This window comes from Diuraphis noxia, unplaced genomic scaffold (assembly GCF_037042655.1).
Source record: "Diuraphis noxia isolate RWA-SAM2 unplaced genomic scaffold, SU_Dnox_SAM2 contig0005, whole genome shotgun sequence".
NCBI classification, from domain to species: Eukaryota; Metazoa; Arthropoda; class Insecta; order Hemiptera; family Aphididae; genus Diuraphis; species Diuraphis noxia.
The window spans coordinates 28353534-28369045 of NW_028301715.1; the positions used below are offsets into that span (position 1 = coordinate 28353534).

At 30.4% G+C, this 15512-nt stretch overlaps 1 protein-coding gene across 2 annotated transcripts in view; it reads left to right on the forward strand.

Annotated features, from left to right (window-relative positions):
- LOC107162101 (cyclic GMP-AMP phosphodiesterase SMPDL3A) overlaps window positions 1-15091 on the forward strand; it is a 199974-nt gene extending 184883 nt beyond the window's left edge. For both annotated transcript variants that reach the window (XM_089229080.1, XM_015508832.2), the window contains exons 9-11: window positions 1465-1577; window positions 2391-2566; window positions 11310-15091. In XM_089229080.1, coding sequence (XP_089085206.1) covers window positions 1465-1577; window positions 2391-2566; window positions 11310-11541 — 521 coding nt within the window. In that variant the 3' untranslated portion in view covers window positions 11542-15091. The remainder of the gene's footprint in view (window positions 1-1464; window positions 1578-2390; window positions 2567-11309) is intronic.
- The last annotated feature ends 421 nt before the right edge of the window (window positions 15092-15512 follow it).

Below are 15512 nucleotides of genomic sequence, written 5' to 3' on the forward strand. Positions count from 1 at the left end.
GACATCTATGACTTACCCGCTTTTTTATTTAAATACTTGACTCCATGATTTTCAAACTACAAATGTGATTCAAGTATTTAAATTGGTACACAGTATTATAATAACGGACATTATTATGTCAATTGTTTGTATTTTTTATGGTTTTTGACTTTTATAAAAGAATTTTATTGTTCAGGTAATTTTTAACCTACTAGCTAACATAAAAAACATAACAGGACTCAAAAACAAATATTATAATAAATATATAATTTTAATACTCGCCAAAAAACAATACAAAAAAAGTTTAATATTTTCCTTTATATCACACCAACCGAATTAACTGTCAATTAACAACTTTAATCGACGTATTTTGGTTAACGTTTTATTGTTTCGGTGGTACACGTAGTAGCTGATTGTCGGATGCTTTAGTCGTGTTGTATGCGTACAGTAAGTTTGTCTACACAATTTTAAAAATTATTCATTTTTCAAATTTATTATTTTTACTGAATCACCGACTTTCGTTTATACCTTTCAAGTCTTATTATTATTATTATTTTTTTTTTTAATTTAGTGGTATGTTTCATAATTGATTTTAAAATTTTAAAATCTCTGATTATGTATAGTTTTAAAGTAGAAAAAGTAATATTACTTGTTAATAACTTGATAAATATTATCTTTTACTACTATAAATATATATATATTATTTATAATACTCAAAATATGATAAATTCAATAAAAAAACAGCCATATTATTGTATTTTGTATAGTACAAAGTAAAAAAAAAAAAATTATATTACAATAATTTGCACGAAAATATTATTACAAATTCTAGTACTTACTCAGCTTATGAGTAATAGTCATTCATTAAAAATCCTAATGCACAAGATTTCAGTGTGAAATATAAAAATCTTCGGAAAGTGGACATTTAAAATACTAAATTAAATCTACATTTTAAAGAAAATATAAAAGTTTGATTTTTGTTCTCGAATTTCTGGACAGATTACGTGATGTGAAATATCATGCTTTCTTTCAAACGTATTTTAACGTGAATACATGTTTGTGTGTTTAACTGATAATAAGAAACCGACGGCTAATCAAAAATTTTATGCTTTTCATTTTACGTGAGACTGTGGCAACATACATCACTATCTATATTTTAATGTCTAATTTTATTTTATTATTATAATTATTATTTATTAGTCGTTGTCACATGATGTAATATTATACTAATAACACATTTGTCATGAATATTTCCAAACATATTTTTGTACGTCTTGTGCAACGACCGCGCGTTAAGTTTTACGTATATATGATGCCCGTGGACAAAACTAACTTAAGCTATATTCGTTGGCCTAACAATTGGTGTGGTTACGTACAACAGGCGTATATCGTCCATATCATGTTTATTGTTTGTCTGTTATATTATTTTTTCTTCTCATTTGAAACGGACTTTAACCGATTACATTCTCACAATTTGTGTTGCAGAAAAACCCGTGTCGTGGATGATGGTCGCGCCGTCATTGACGCCCAACAAGTCTCCCGGCGTGTCCAACAATCCTGGCTTGAGATTGTACAAATTCAACACGAATTCGGGCCACGTAAGTATACACCAAGTACATCCAAAAATACATAGTGGCTGTCATATCGATTCGGTTGGGCTGATTTTTGGTTTTCATACTGAGCTCAACATTTGGGTCACTGTTCACGTTTTTTTTTCGACAAAATTATAGTAATGAAAATCATAATTTTTCAATTTTTTTGAATTTTAAACCCACGATCTATGTTTCGAATTACGTAACCAGATATACATATTAGATAGTACGAGATAATTCGCTAAGTATTCTCAGTGTATACGACTGGACTATTCGCCTTTAGTTATTATTTATCACTGATGTTTAGAATTTTGAAGTTTGCGTTAAAACAGCTGTATATTATACTAAATATTTATAGGCTTTTTATTTAAACTGCTTAGGAAGTCTCATGTGGTGATGAGAACTTTTTTTCACTAAATTAATATTAGTAACTATAATCTTCTTATAACCATATTCTGTGCATCTTAAATTCGTATACATTAACGTTGTTAGCGCTAAAAAATTGACAGTAACAAATGGGGGTTTTTGGAAAAAATAAGTCAGTTTCACAACGGGGCGCCGCTTTTGTGGGATCATGGTTTAAGTTTGAATTTGAATTTTGAGTGAACACGATTGAGGAATATTATCCCCCTGCGTGTAATATTGTTAGGCATTTCGTATTATACGATTACGTGCGTCATTATAATTACGTTTCATTAGACGACTTGGTACTTCAGACTTAGCAATGTCCATCTTACGCCATTGATATGCATTTTCGGGATACACTAAAATTATGAGAGTTTATTACCTACATAATAATACGGACGGTTTTTAATTCAGATTATAGACTACACGCAATACTACATCGATCTGGAGTCGTCGCCCAACGGCGATCCGGACGACTGGAGGATCGAGTACAACCTGACACACTACTACGGACTACACGAAATCACGCCAAGGTCTCTGCACGCGATTGCCGAAACGTTCCAGGACGACGATTCGGCGCAGTTCGACAGGTACATCATAATATCATCAATATATAATTTATAATCAAACGCAACCACCGCTGTATTTCATAACGTGTATCGTATATAAGTAATTAAACGACAAACAGTAAAAGGTTATTATTTCCAGCTCGATTTTCAGTTAGTACACGTTTTGCTCATAACGATTAATCATAATAATATATTACATGCAGGTAATCAATTATATCCACCCCAACACATCTTATTTTTTTCTTCAGGGAATTCTTATTATACACCCGTTTCTCACCCTCCCCCTCAAAAAAAAAATATATATATCACGATCGTTGTTGTAATCACTATGAGTTTACCACAAGCACTGCTCATCGCCTTAAAGTTATATAGACCATTGACCTAGATAAATTAAAATAACCTGTACACGTCATATCCTGCATAATATCTACATGGTGCAATGTTAAATACACGAAAAATCTACCGATGTTGCAATCGGTGTGGTATTTTTTTACAAAAATAATCGATTGAAATTTCGATCCGATAATTATAACATGATGCATCCACAGCACCAGTATACATTTATTCCGAAAATTGCTGTGTTTGTGTTTGTTCGAAACATATTTTCAATACGAATACAATATCATAAAAAAACGATATCACCAGTATTATTATCATCTAAAGTTTTGTGTATGCGTATACTCGTGTGTATTGTAAGGACACGTGCTATCGTCATTCATTTGTGTGCATATTTTTATCAACCTACCACGTTCCTCAGATGTCACTGGATGAAATTTGTGATAAAAATAAACAAACGCACAAAGTTTTTTTTTTAATCGGTTTTTTCACCACTTTATATTTTTTTATACATAATATACGCCGCTTCAACAATAGCAACTACACGTGTGGGGATAACAAAAAATACTTCAACCCTTTAAGTTAAGCGAATATGTACATTGTGTACTCGACCGAAATAAATGATCAATATTAAGCAATGTATATATATAAAATATATAATATTATGTTTCATTTTTTTTAAGAATTCAAATAATTTTACAGTCAATTTTCTGTTTGAAAAACTTTTTTCACTTATCTGCAGGCCATGCAAATTTAGTTTTTTGCTTTATTCCAAATATGTAACATTATAAAATGCGTTCAAAACAATTTTAAATTGATTTAATTACTGTTTGCATATTATTTGTATACCTATGTATATGAATAACAGATAACACTGCTGTAAATTTATAGGGAAAATATTTTATCCTGTATCATGTTATAAACGTTTATCAGTCTAATTATTTAAAAATAATATTAGTCTAATGACAATTGCAAAACTTTTTTAACACCCTGAATACCTGTAACCAATTATTATACTCATTGTTCGTCATAAATGGAAGATTTCTGAATTCTAGTTGTAGCGATATTTTATTAAAAATGTTCAATGTCATCGCCTCTCAACATTTTATTTTTAGAATATTAACAATTGCCATTTCTCTCCACTCAGGGCAAAAAAAAAATTCATTTGATTTTGAACACCAGGACGCATCACGCATACAATATTATTATTATTACTACTATTAATTATTATCATTATTATATCGTTATACAGTATATAATCCGTGGTATCTACTATTTAACGATATAAACAAAAATGATCTCACATTATTATTATAATCTATTGTAGCCGATTGTCAATTTACGTGGACTGCATTATACATAATTGAACTATTCGATTACACGACTCTATATACCTGCAATATCGCATAAATTTATTGAATCTGCCAAAATATGTTCCTACATAATAACCGTTGGCATTCGACCAACATTCGGTCTAAAATTGCAATGCATAATATTCTACTAGGTTACTAATCATTCATAATACGCCCGTAACTGTCCATAACATTATTACCTACGGCTGAAATAGTGAAATATGAAAACCTTGTGGAACTGAGTATGAATCGAGATCATTGCGACCAGCACCAAAATATATAGTCACTATTATTTACCACTAGAGACGTAATAAAGGATATTGATCGCATATCTTACTACTTTATTGCAAATATACTCGTACATATCTTTCTACTATATATCTTAACCAAAAAAAAAATTTAAAAATTTAAATCAAACAAATTGTTTGATAGTACTCAAAAGTTTTTATCGTGCAGCTAGTTCCGAAGAAAAAAGATAAATACTAACATTTCCTATATGATTTTGTAAAAAAAAAAATGTACGGTCTGAAAGAGTTATGTGATTATACGCTCACAAAAAACTCCAAACACGAATAAAATATCTCTATCTTGGCTTTTGTAGCATCCTTCATAATAATATACGCTGACGAAGAAATAGCTTTATTTTCATTTTTATTGACTTTTGAATTCCTATTTGAAACGAACTGTAAAAATACTGCTGGTTTTACTAACGTGTGCAATTTTATATTTTTCAATGTTTTTGTGTTCTGCTCTAATTTCTAATTTATACAGGTCTAATCGCATATCTAAATAAACCTACTCGTAAGTGAATACGAAATTCACATCACATAATAATTGTGAAACTGCGTCGTCGTGTACAATATTCTATAGGCACTATAATAAAACAAAAAGAAAGCTCTTGCAGGGTTTTCGTACAATAATGGCATTATTATATTAAGATATTATATCGAAATAAATGAGAGTGTATATGAATAAGTGTATATCCCATTAAAACGGAAGCCAGTTTATTGCTGTCTCTACGTCTGTCTTCTTTATTTATAAAAATCTTTTGTTAAAATAAAATTCTTCATTTTTATCTTTGTCGTAAGTGTTGAGAGACAAATTTAATCTTTTCTATTTCACAAAACGCGTTTTAATGAATTTTGCACACTGAATGGCGTTATAATAAAATAAAAATAATGCAACCGACAAACCACTGTGGGAAAAAAATGAATAATAACACGTAAGATTCATTATTGGAAAATGATTGACATTTATATACGATAAATTCAAACTCCCATTGCAGAATACCGTCTCGCCATATATTTATTTTGTATGTTTTACTCTCTCGGAAACCCAATCAATATGAGTATAATAACCTTGCAGCTGTACAAAATTTCATGACCAATATACAGCCGAATTTAGCTTAAAAAATGATTAGATTGAAATATTTCCTATATTCTTGCTAAAGTGAGCAAAAAATAACTTCAGTCTTCTCAGCCATACTAATGTAATACGTTATAGATATGTTTGAAAGTACTCATCGAAATATTAAAATATTTATTTGCTGTATAATGTTACATCAAAGCGAGCGCGTTATACCGATGAGTAGGTGCTTTCGTTTTCCTTTTGTAATATATCGTCGAAAGATACAGACAATGTGCACGAAAGTTTCAACAATCTACGTATAATATATATTGTATAGTGTCGTAACGATTAACTTTCTTACCCTGTGGGATGGCGAATTTAATTTTAAATTGCATAGTTGACCTACTTAAACTGAAAATCTTGACACAATAAAGTCGTGAACGAGGTTTCTTACGATATGTTATTATAGATATGGTACGTAATAACGTATAATATACCTATACCATATAACACACTTACCTCATCATTTGTGCTTTTTATAATGCATATACATAATAGTATATGCATATATATGAAGTGGGTGTAAAATAGTGATAAAAAAAAAAACCGACTAGAAATTGAAAAATCTATGAGTGTTTTTCTAAACATGTATCTATAAAATTGCATCCAGAATGAGAATAATGAATCAAAGCGCCGTTTGCGCCTACTTTGAATGTAATATAAGCCCCCAAAAAGGTGAAATACTGAAGAGTTATCGTTCGTGTTATGTGACTACAATATTGTACCGCTATAAAAAAAAAAAAAAACAAGTATCAAAAGACAACAGAGGATATTCGTAATTCAATATAAATATATATATAGTTTCAACAAAAAACAAAGTAATCAAAAACCAAAAGACGCTAAGAAGCTTCGGACAGCATAAGTTTGCTTCAACGTTGTTTATGAAAACGACTTTGTGGGTTTGAAGATTCAGTTATTGTTTATGATTCTGAAACAAACAAAAAAAAAAATTCAAAATAATCCACCTTACTACTGGCTGCTCCACTTTTGCCATTCTTGTCCCCTTCACTCACGTCACCGATGGTTCACGACTCGTAAGTACGGAACGCTTATTACTACTGCTTCGTTTTTCTTTCTACATCCAGTCTCTCCGTCTTTAGTTTTTCTGACAAAAAATGTTCAACACAAACATCTCTAAGTAGGATATATACATGGTTTTCATCCGAGAAACTTTCGTCTTATTCATTTTTTTTTTTTTATCACCAACCCTTGGGACAGCGGCGTCCACTTTCTCAGATTTAAGAATTACCCTAGAGCCTTGTGCACTCTATTAATATATCTTTTAGGAGCACTTAAAAAAGAAAAATACGAATTGTTATCCGCTGTGGCTGGTGGTTTGGCATAGAACGTCCGCAGTGTATGTTGTAAGATCAATCACGCATAATTCCGATATAATTTGGTAACCAGTGATTCTGTTTGGATATATTTTTTCGACAGTTAATAATGACTGCAGATTACCTCAGTGAAAAAAAATTCCTCATTCCTATTTAAAATTTATAATAATATAGGGTAGTTGGATTACAATATATATTTTTTTAATTATTATCCGTTTTCGTATGTTAATCCAAAAACTATTCTTATTTCAACACATATTTGTGTATAATAAAATCAATATTATAGTAAAATGGATCATCTATAAGTTTAACAATATTTATACCACGAATTTAGTTACCTTTTATAAATTTCCAAAGACGTAATCACTAGATGTAAAAAATATTTTATTTACTTGATTTAATAAACTTATAAAATTATAATATAATAAATAAATACGCACAATTTATCAGAAAATCTAACCTCCGGGACAACTCAAGTGTTCAAATTCCTCAAGAAAACAAAACTCTTTAATACAATTTAAAATATTATATTAATTATTATAAATCTAGAATGTATATTATAACTAAAATATTAAAGTCGATTTCTTTTTCAGTTTTAAAATTTTTTTACTATTATATAGATATAAATTTAATCGTGTAACTATTTAATATAGCTAATGACCCAGTCACCGAGGCAGTTATTTATCAATAAAAAAAATAATGAAGTAGAATTATTGCAGTATGATTACAACATTTACTTGGTATATTGTTATTTTCAAACCATAGTCAATTGATAATATCTGCTACAAATTTATATTTATTTTAAAATTATATATGGAACTTAACTGCAGTAATTCAAACTTCTCATGGACTTGTTTTTACTTTACATATTTTATTTTGAAAAATTAATATCACCAACTCAATGTGTGCTAGTTTAATTTAATGAGAACTGACAACTTAAAGTTTACGAATATGATATCTTTTTCTATCAATGTTTGTCCTTAGATCTCTCCCTATTATCAGTTCATTTATTTATAGGTCTATGCTCTAAAATTCACGAATAAACTAGAATGAGGTAGATGATTCTCTTTCGACATACGACAGAATATTATTTAAAAATGTTTATAATTTAAAACACGTCCACTTCTGTGGTCCTATGACACGAATATTAACATCTCAGGGACTTAGAATTATTGTGGAGTAAATGTTGTTCTTCATGACCTGACCTGCTATTTACTCAACCTACTGTCATCGAGTACGGTGTGATATTATAAAACTTTTATGTTTTGTCGATTCCATATCATTTGTCTGTTCATCGAGGACGCTTTATGTTTGCGCAATATTAATAATCAATAATCAGTGTTGTAATACAATTTTTTTTTTCATATCTTAGTATTATTCAAATACTTTTTATTTGTCAATTAAGAAGTTATATAATTTTAAACATCGCGGCTTTTTGTATAGTGAATTTACCAATTTCATCAATCAGTAAAAGTTTTGTTTAAGGATTTTGACAGACTTGACAAATTGTTTAAATATTCAGACAATAGTAGGTTATAATAGTTCATTTTTATATAAACCATCCAAGGAATTTTTTATTATAACGACCTATAATCTTTAACAATACACAAAAAATAAAAACATCTTAAATAAATAAATAATTTGCTGCAAATGTTTACAAAACATGTTAGAATTATCACTCCCCGCGGAGATGACCTGGTCATTTGAGTGATTGATAGAAACTTTTATGTTGATATAACCTATATAATTTATTAAATAACAATAATATATATACTTATATCTATTCATATTGATTATAGACAATAACCGATAGTATTACTATTAATTAATTTAATTTTAATATACAAATTCATATTTCATAGATAAAAGTTTTATGCTATTTAATATACATTTAATTTATTAGTTATTGCCCATAATTGACTAAGGACCTATTAGTTATGTAACTAACCTAACCTATAGCTTTTTTTGTTACGTTATAAAAAAATGTTCAGTTCAAAATTATTATCGGTCATATTATTATTAATAGCATGTTCTTCAAAAATATGACATTTAAGCTGTGGTCGTTTATTTTTACAACAGTTCCAAATATTTTAAATTCAAAAAAGGATAAAATTGACTAAAATAATGTAAATGAAAGTATAATTTAATTCAACACATTGATATTGTATTATACAATACAGTGTTATTGTTTTAAATTCACTAAAATTATACTTATTAATAGATAATATTTTTAAAAATTGGAAAAGAATTTGAATAACAATAGACTCATCTACTGTGATTCAAATACTTAATAATACTGATAATAATTAAGCACGACACACCTACGATAAACTAGTGCAATCGGTAGCGTGTAGCATAATATTTTAATAACAATATAATAATATGGAGTATACTCTCTCTATTGAATCATCCCGAACGAAATACTCGACTCCTGCAGACACTCTCGAGATCCTATTGTCTGTGTCATGTGCGAAAAAACGGAAAACCTATCTAGCTAGCTGGACCCATTTACTTTGTTGTGCATGAATATCTTAATTTTCCCTGTTAGGCCATAATTATTTTATTGCTATTAAGGAAGGTGATTAATGAATGGGTTGAATAATATAATACTGTCTATTTCGAAAAAAAAATCTACGAAAATTTACCAGTGTCGATGCAATATTATTTTATAGAAATAATCTCTTAAAAAATCCCAGAACGACGCTCACTATAAGTGATTTCTTATCGTTTTTACCAATGTTTTTATGTTTTTTTTTCATCTCCGGTATTATCGCCTTTTGTTGTGTGTGAACTATTATTCGGGTCTGAAGAGTGCTCGAAAAACTTCGTGTAGCTATTTAAAAAAGTTCGGAAATCGAGTAGGTATATCATAAACATTGATAATGTTAAATTTAAATTTTTTAAATGTGTCAGCAATACCAGCTTTCATGAGCTCCGATCACAATCGTCTTTTAAAGACTACAATATATATATTTAGTTCTATAATATTTACCCCTCGACACTCAATTCAATTTATTTTCCCAATTAAATCGTATATTAGTTGTTTGAATTATTTTATGCTCGAATGACCTTACGAATTGATCCATAAACTACTTTTCCGTAAATTGTTTGACGTCAGTCTATAATCTGCATTTGATTGTTAAAGTAAACAATCACTCACTTTTCAATTTGATCATACCGCATTAATTATACGCAATACTTGAATGGTAAATTTTAATGTAACAGTTCGATAAAACTTCGTTCCAAGCACAAAATTGTTGTATGAAAAATTCTGGATGGCTTTTCTCCCCATTACCCATTACTTAACATTAAATACTAAATTTCAGCTTAGTTATATCATATTTCAGCCTAGTATAATATGTTAATTAATATTTTATATTCATGTTATTTTTAAAAATTGCACCCAATTATATATTTTTATATATTCAGTTTCTTAAAAAAGTCATTTTAAATAGTATATGTATACGATAGACACGACGTATTATTGTTGTCCGGAAATCGATAATGACGAGTTAGTCAATTCTTACAACATTATTGAGCGTGAACGTGATAAAAAAATGTGATTTATCTTAAATCACACAATTACTTTATTGGACGATTATGAGAGGAAAATAATTGTTTCCTAAAATATATTTTGTCATTGAACCATGACGGGTAAAAAGTGAACACTGCTACAATGCTACTACCTATTTATACACCTAACCTTAAAAGGAATTATCTTGTTTTTTTTTTACAGAGAAACTCAATTATTATACCACTATCACCATCACGAGTTAAACGCGAAGTGTGGTCCGCACCAGTGACCACTAACAATTTTGTCTTCCTTGATAGTGCGATCGTTTCTGTTACGTAGTTGCGATACGTCATTATTGACAGAATTGCCGAAATATTTATTGAAAAAAATCGAGAAAACTAAACGTTCGGCAGTGTAGTTTTTTTTTTACCTCCCAAATATATCAAAAACCTCTCCGAAATCACCCAATTTTCGCCGTGTTTGGTTACGATAATTTAATATTTTGTATTATTTTTATCCTCGGGCAGCTGCAGCAGCTAGTGATTGAATTAAGACCCGTCGCACTGCAAAGAAAAGGTCAAACTTTATATTTCACCGTCGGTGTTTTGCTTTTACTCTGACCTAATAATGATTAGCCATTGGTGATAAAAAAAAAAAAAACCATAAGCTCTACCCATGATTTCAAGGTCTACACCTTGACGCGACGCAGACAAGGAACACGTTGAACACGATAAAATAATATTAAAATATTAATAATATTATGTAATATAATTACTGTTTTATACGAAAAATTCATGTGACGAAATCGGATGTGTTCGCAGGTACATAGAGGCCAACTCGGTGCGGCAGTTCAAACCTAAGGATTGCAATCTGGAGTGTAGAAGAGCGCAGTATTGCGCCGTCACCGAGCTCGACTACGGTCGGTTTCACAGTTGCGTGGATACGGCGGCCGAGGCGCTTTCCGGGTCGGTCCGTCCACGAGGCGACGAGACTCTTTTCGCCGCAGTCGTCTTACTGACCGTCGTGGCGCTGACCCAGCGCCGCCACCACTAAGCCCACTGCTGACCAAACCCACCGACGACGCCAACAATGTCTTCAGAGACGTCCACTCACGCAAATGTAAAATTATAAAATTATAACCACGGTAAATGTCGACTTGACGTTTCTCTCTATCTCTCTTTCTCTTTCTCTATTTCTTTATATATAATTTCTCTCTATCTCTCTCTCTCTCTCTCTCTCTTTGTATCTACTTGTCTCGATGCACTCGGTCACACATTTTTGTGTATATAATACTTCTTTGAAGAAAACTCGCGTCAGACGTGTCACGTCTTCTGTCAAAATAGCAAAGATCTATAAAAAAAAAAAATGTACAAAACACGACAATGCGTTCTATGCTGCATTTAAAAAATAATATGTGCCCCCTTCCCTTACCTCCCAAAAAAAAAAAACCAAAGATCACAGACTTCAAATGTTCGTCTGTTTCCGCCACTGGGTCGAACGTAACGCGAGACAACAAAACGAGAGCAATTTTTTCCACCATCTCGCGATGCCGAGTTTGATTTATTCCACGTCCGTATCCATCGGTTTCTTACGTCTGCGGCTGGGACACTTCTACGCGAAGAGGAGGGTTTATTATTTTTATTTTTATTTTTTCCCCCTATCGAACCCACCGGTATTTTTTCCTCTCTACTAGACGTCTCGGATCGTATATTTTACCGCCTCGGATCAGCACACTCCGATTATTTATTATTTTTACATCTGTTAACGAGAAAATATGGTGCTCGTCCTATATACGCAGCAAGCACCTAAATAATATATACGTATTTATATTATATACGGTTCAGGGTGATTTTCTTTTCCACCACCGATCAATCCGCTTGAAATATTTTACCATGCCCGTGTATTGTAGACCATAATAATAATAATAATGTACTGCACAATAATTTTCGTACTATACGTTTTATTTCCTATAGCCGACGCCGTCGTTCAAAAGTATTAGGATTACCATGCAATATTTGGAAATCAATACTTTTTTTTACATTGTGTATAGGCCATGATATTGAAATGAATCAAATTCACGTTTTATTACGCTTTTAAAATATAATATTTTAAACAGTCATAACCATTTTATCCGTAGTTTCGAGAAAAAAAAATATTCAATCATCATAACATCGTAAAAGTCTCTGAGACTAAAACTTACAAAAACAGGTTTCAATTAGCCAAAAAAATAAAATAATTTATAACAGAAAAATCTAATAATATTAAAACCGCTGATTGTATGACCATTGATTTTTAGTGAGGAATCCCCTCACGTGTTATAAAACCAACCATCATATTCTACCCACGATAAACACCAACTAATAACTTCAACTAAAAAAAATGACAATAGTAATAATAATAATAATGACGAAAACATTTTGAGAACAAATTTACGGAAAATATAACATACTACTACTGTATACAATAATCTTTTCAGCAGTTATTATAGTAAAATACACATCATGTAGGTAGAGAATTACTCAAAACCGATGGTAATTTTATAAAACTTTACCATCAAAGGCACAACAGTAATTATTATTATTATTAAAACCGTTTTTGTTTACCAATTCGTGTATTTTTAATCAAAATATTATTACCTAATTTGAAGGTTTAAAATAACCTGTATCAAAATATCGTGACGTAACCGCATTTAATAAAAAAAAATTAGCTTGTTCCGAGCCGAAATTAGGTTATACTACTATAGTTCGTGGACAGCGGTTTAATCGACTATGTTCAATTAACGAGCGTAAAATAATGATAAAACAAAATATCATAATAGCCGCATTAATGTGTGAAAAACTCACTTCATAATTATTATAAGGACTGCAATGTTGTTGGACAAGGGTGGTGGATGAATGCTTAGACTTTAAAATAAAGTTTTACTACCCAAAATATTGTTATGATTTAATTACTTAAAATGATATAGATATTTTGATATGATATCGATATAACTAAGTACTTACATCTACATTCGACTTTAATATCGATTTCGATATAAATTACAATTTATTCTTTGACAGCAATTATATTAAACGTATAAATCAAATATTGCCAATCATATAAAAATTATATATAATATATATTATTTTTCTATTTTATTTCTATGAATTTATAAAAAAAACAACTCATCATACTGTACGAAAATACTAAATTCGTATAAAATACATCCAATTGTATATTAATAATTAATTATAAAAAACATAATAAATGAGTGCAATTCCAAATCATTAATAAATATTTTATTTTCGATATTACGATACTGATTTTCAATATCGATGTAAAAGAAACGATATTAATAATAAAAAATATATACTTTAAGTTTTATCCGTACAGCTATTGTACCATATAATATACCACCACTACCCTCGAAAACTAAGCTATAAATTTCATCCATCTCAAACTCTAGAACATAATATAATTCTGATATTCTTACAATAATGATGGACTATTATTCTTTTAGTTTTTTTTTTGTTTTGTTTTTTTAAGAAAACGTCTTGCTTAAGAGTAGACAGCGAGTATCTACTCTTTTGAACCGTAATTTTACATCGATATTGATAGTTTTCGATTAGGTAGAACAAACGTGTTGTTTGGGTGATAATGCTATTAGTGAATATATCTTTATTATTAATACAAATAAATACTTTTTTTATCATTTAAAATCGTATTACCACTAAGAACAAATTTAAAGTTAAATTGCAGGTTAAAATAAAATAAATATTGTGGCACGGTGTGGTGCAGTATTTGGCCTCAATCACTATAATGTGTTCTGAGATAAAGAATTAGCTGGTGTCATTAGTTCTCGGATGGGGATTCTTTTCTTTCTAGAATCTTTACCACATATACACGTGTTATAACAAACCGTACACTCCCTCTCAGTAATAAACCTACTTAAATAAGCGAGGCTAATGATCACAGATTTCGAACCATTAACTTAATAAAAAAAATGAATAAATAAATATTACCAAATAATCAAACTTGTATATTTTTTAATCTAATTGTTAAAATAATAATAACAAGTAATCGAATCTCGAAGTATTAAATAAAAAAGGTTGGTACAAAACAGAAGTACATTATTTTAATGTTATGGACTGACCCAGCCGACGGGAAATTTACGGTTGTGTATTTAGGGGTGCGTGCGTGCATTTTCGTTTCGCTCAAAACTTTATAGATAACACCCACCTATCTTATTTATACCTATACCCCGGTATAATACCTGCCTATACAAACACGGTCGGTAGTCCAAATGCGGGCAGACGCGTCGGTTCCATAAAAAAAAATGTGCCCTTATAGTAATATCACTATCACTATCACTATTATTATTATTATTATTATTATCATAACTACTATAGCTGCGCCCGATACGACTATCGAGTGGGTGAGAGTGTGTGTGGGTACGCCAGTGAGAATAATGCACGAATACACTACATTATTGTACGACGTACTATATTATACACATGTACATAATATTGTTATTATTACGTACGTCGTAAATTCGCATCTACGCGGAGACGTCGGGGATTACAGTCGTTTTTCAATGCCCTCCCTCGTCCCACAGACCATTCCATCACTACAGCTCTCCGTCGTCCTCCCTCACCGTGATTCGCTACATTTAACGTAATATTTCTACCGATGATGTTGTTACGTGTGCTTACGCAAACAGACACACAAACAATATAATAATATTATGTTTGCGTCTGCGATATGCTCGAACGTCGAGCAGAGAGGTTATTGTGAATTGTACAGAGCGATTGCCGTGACGAGATTTGGTCGGCATTATGCAAAACATAATATTCTAATTTATATATATATATTTATATACGCGTCTCCTCTGCATATATATACGAACGTTTAAATAGTTTTTACGCTTACTATATTATAGTCCATCGGTAACCCCTTATAATAGCAATACTATGTTAGACATTGACCGTACACGATCATTGGTACGGACAATAAAATATTCATTATTATCACTAATGAAACGATTA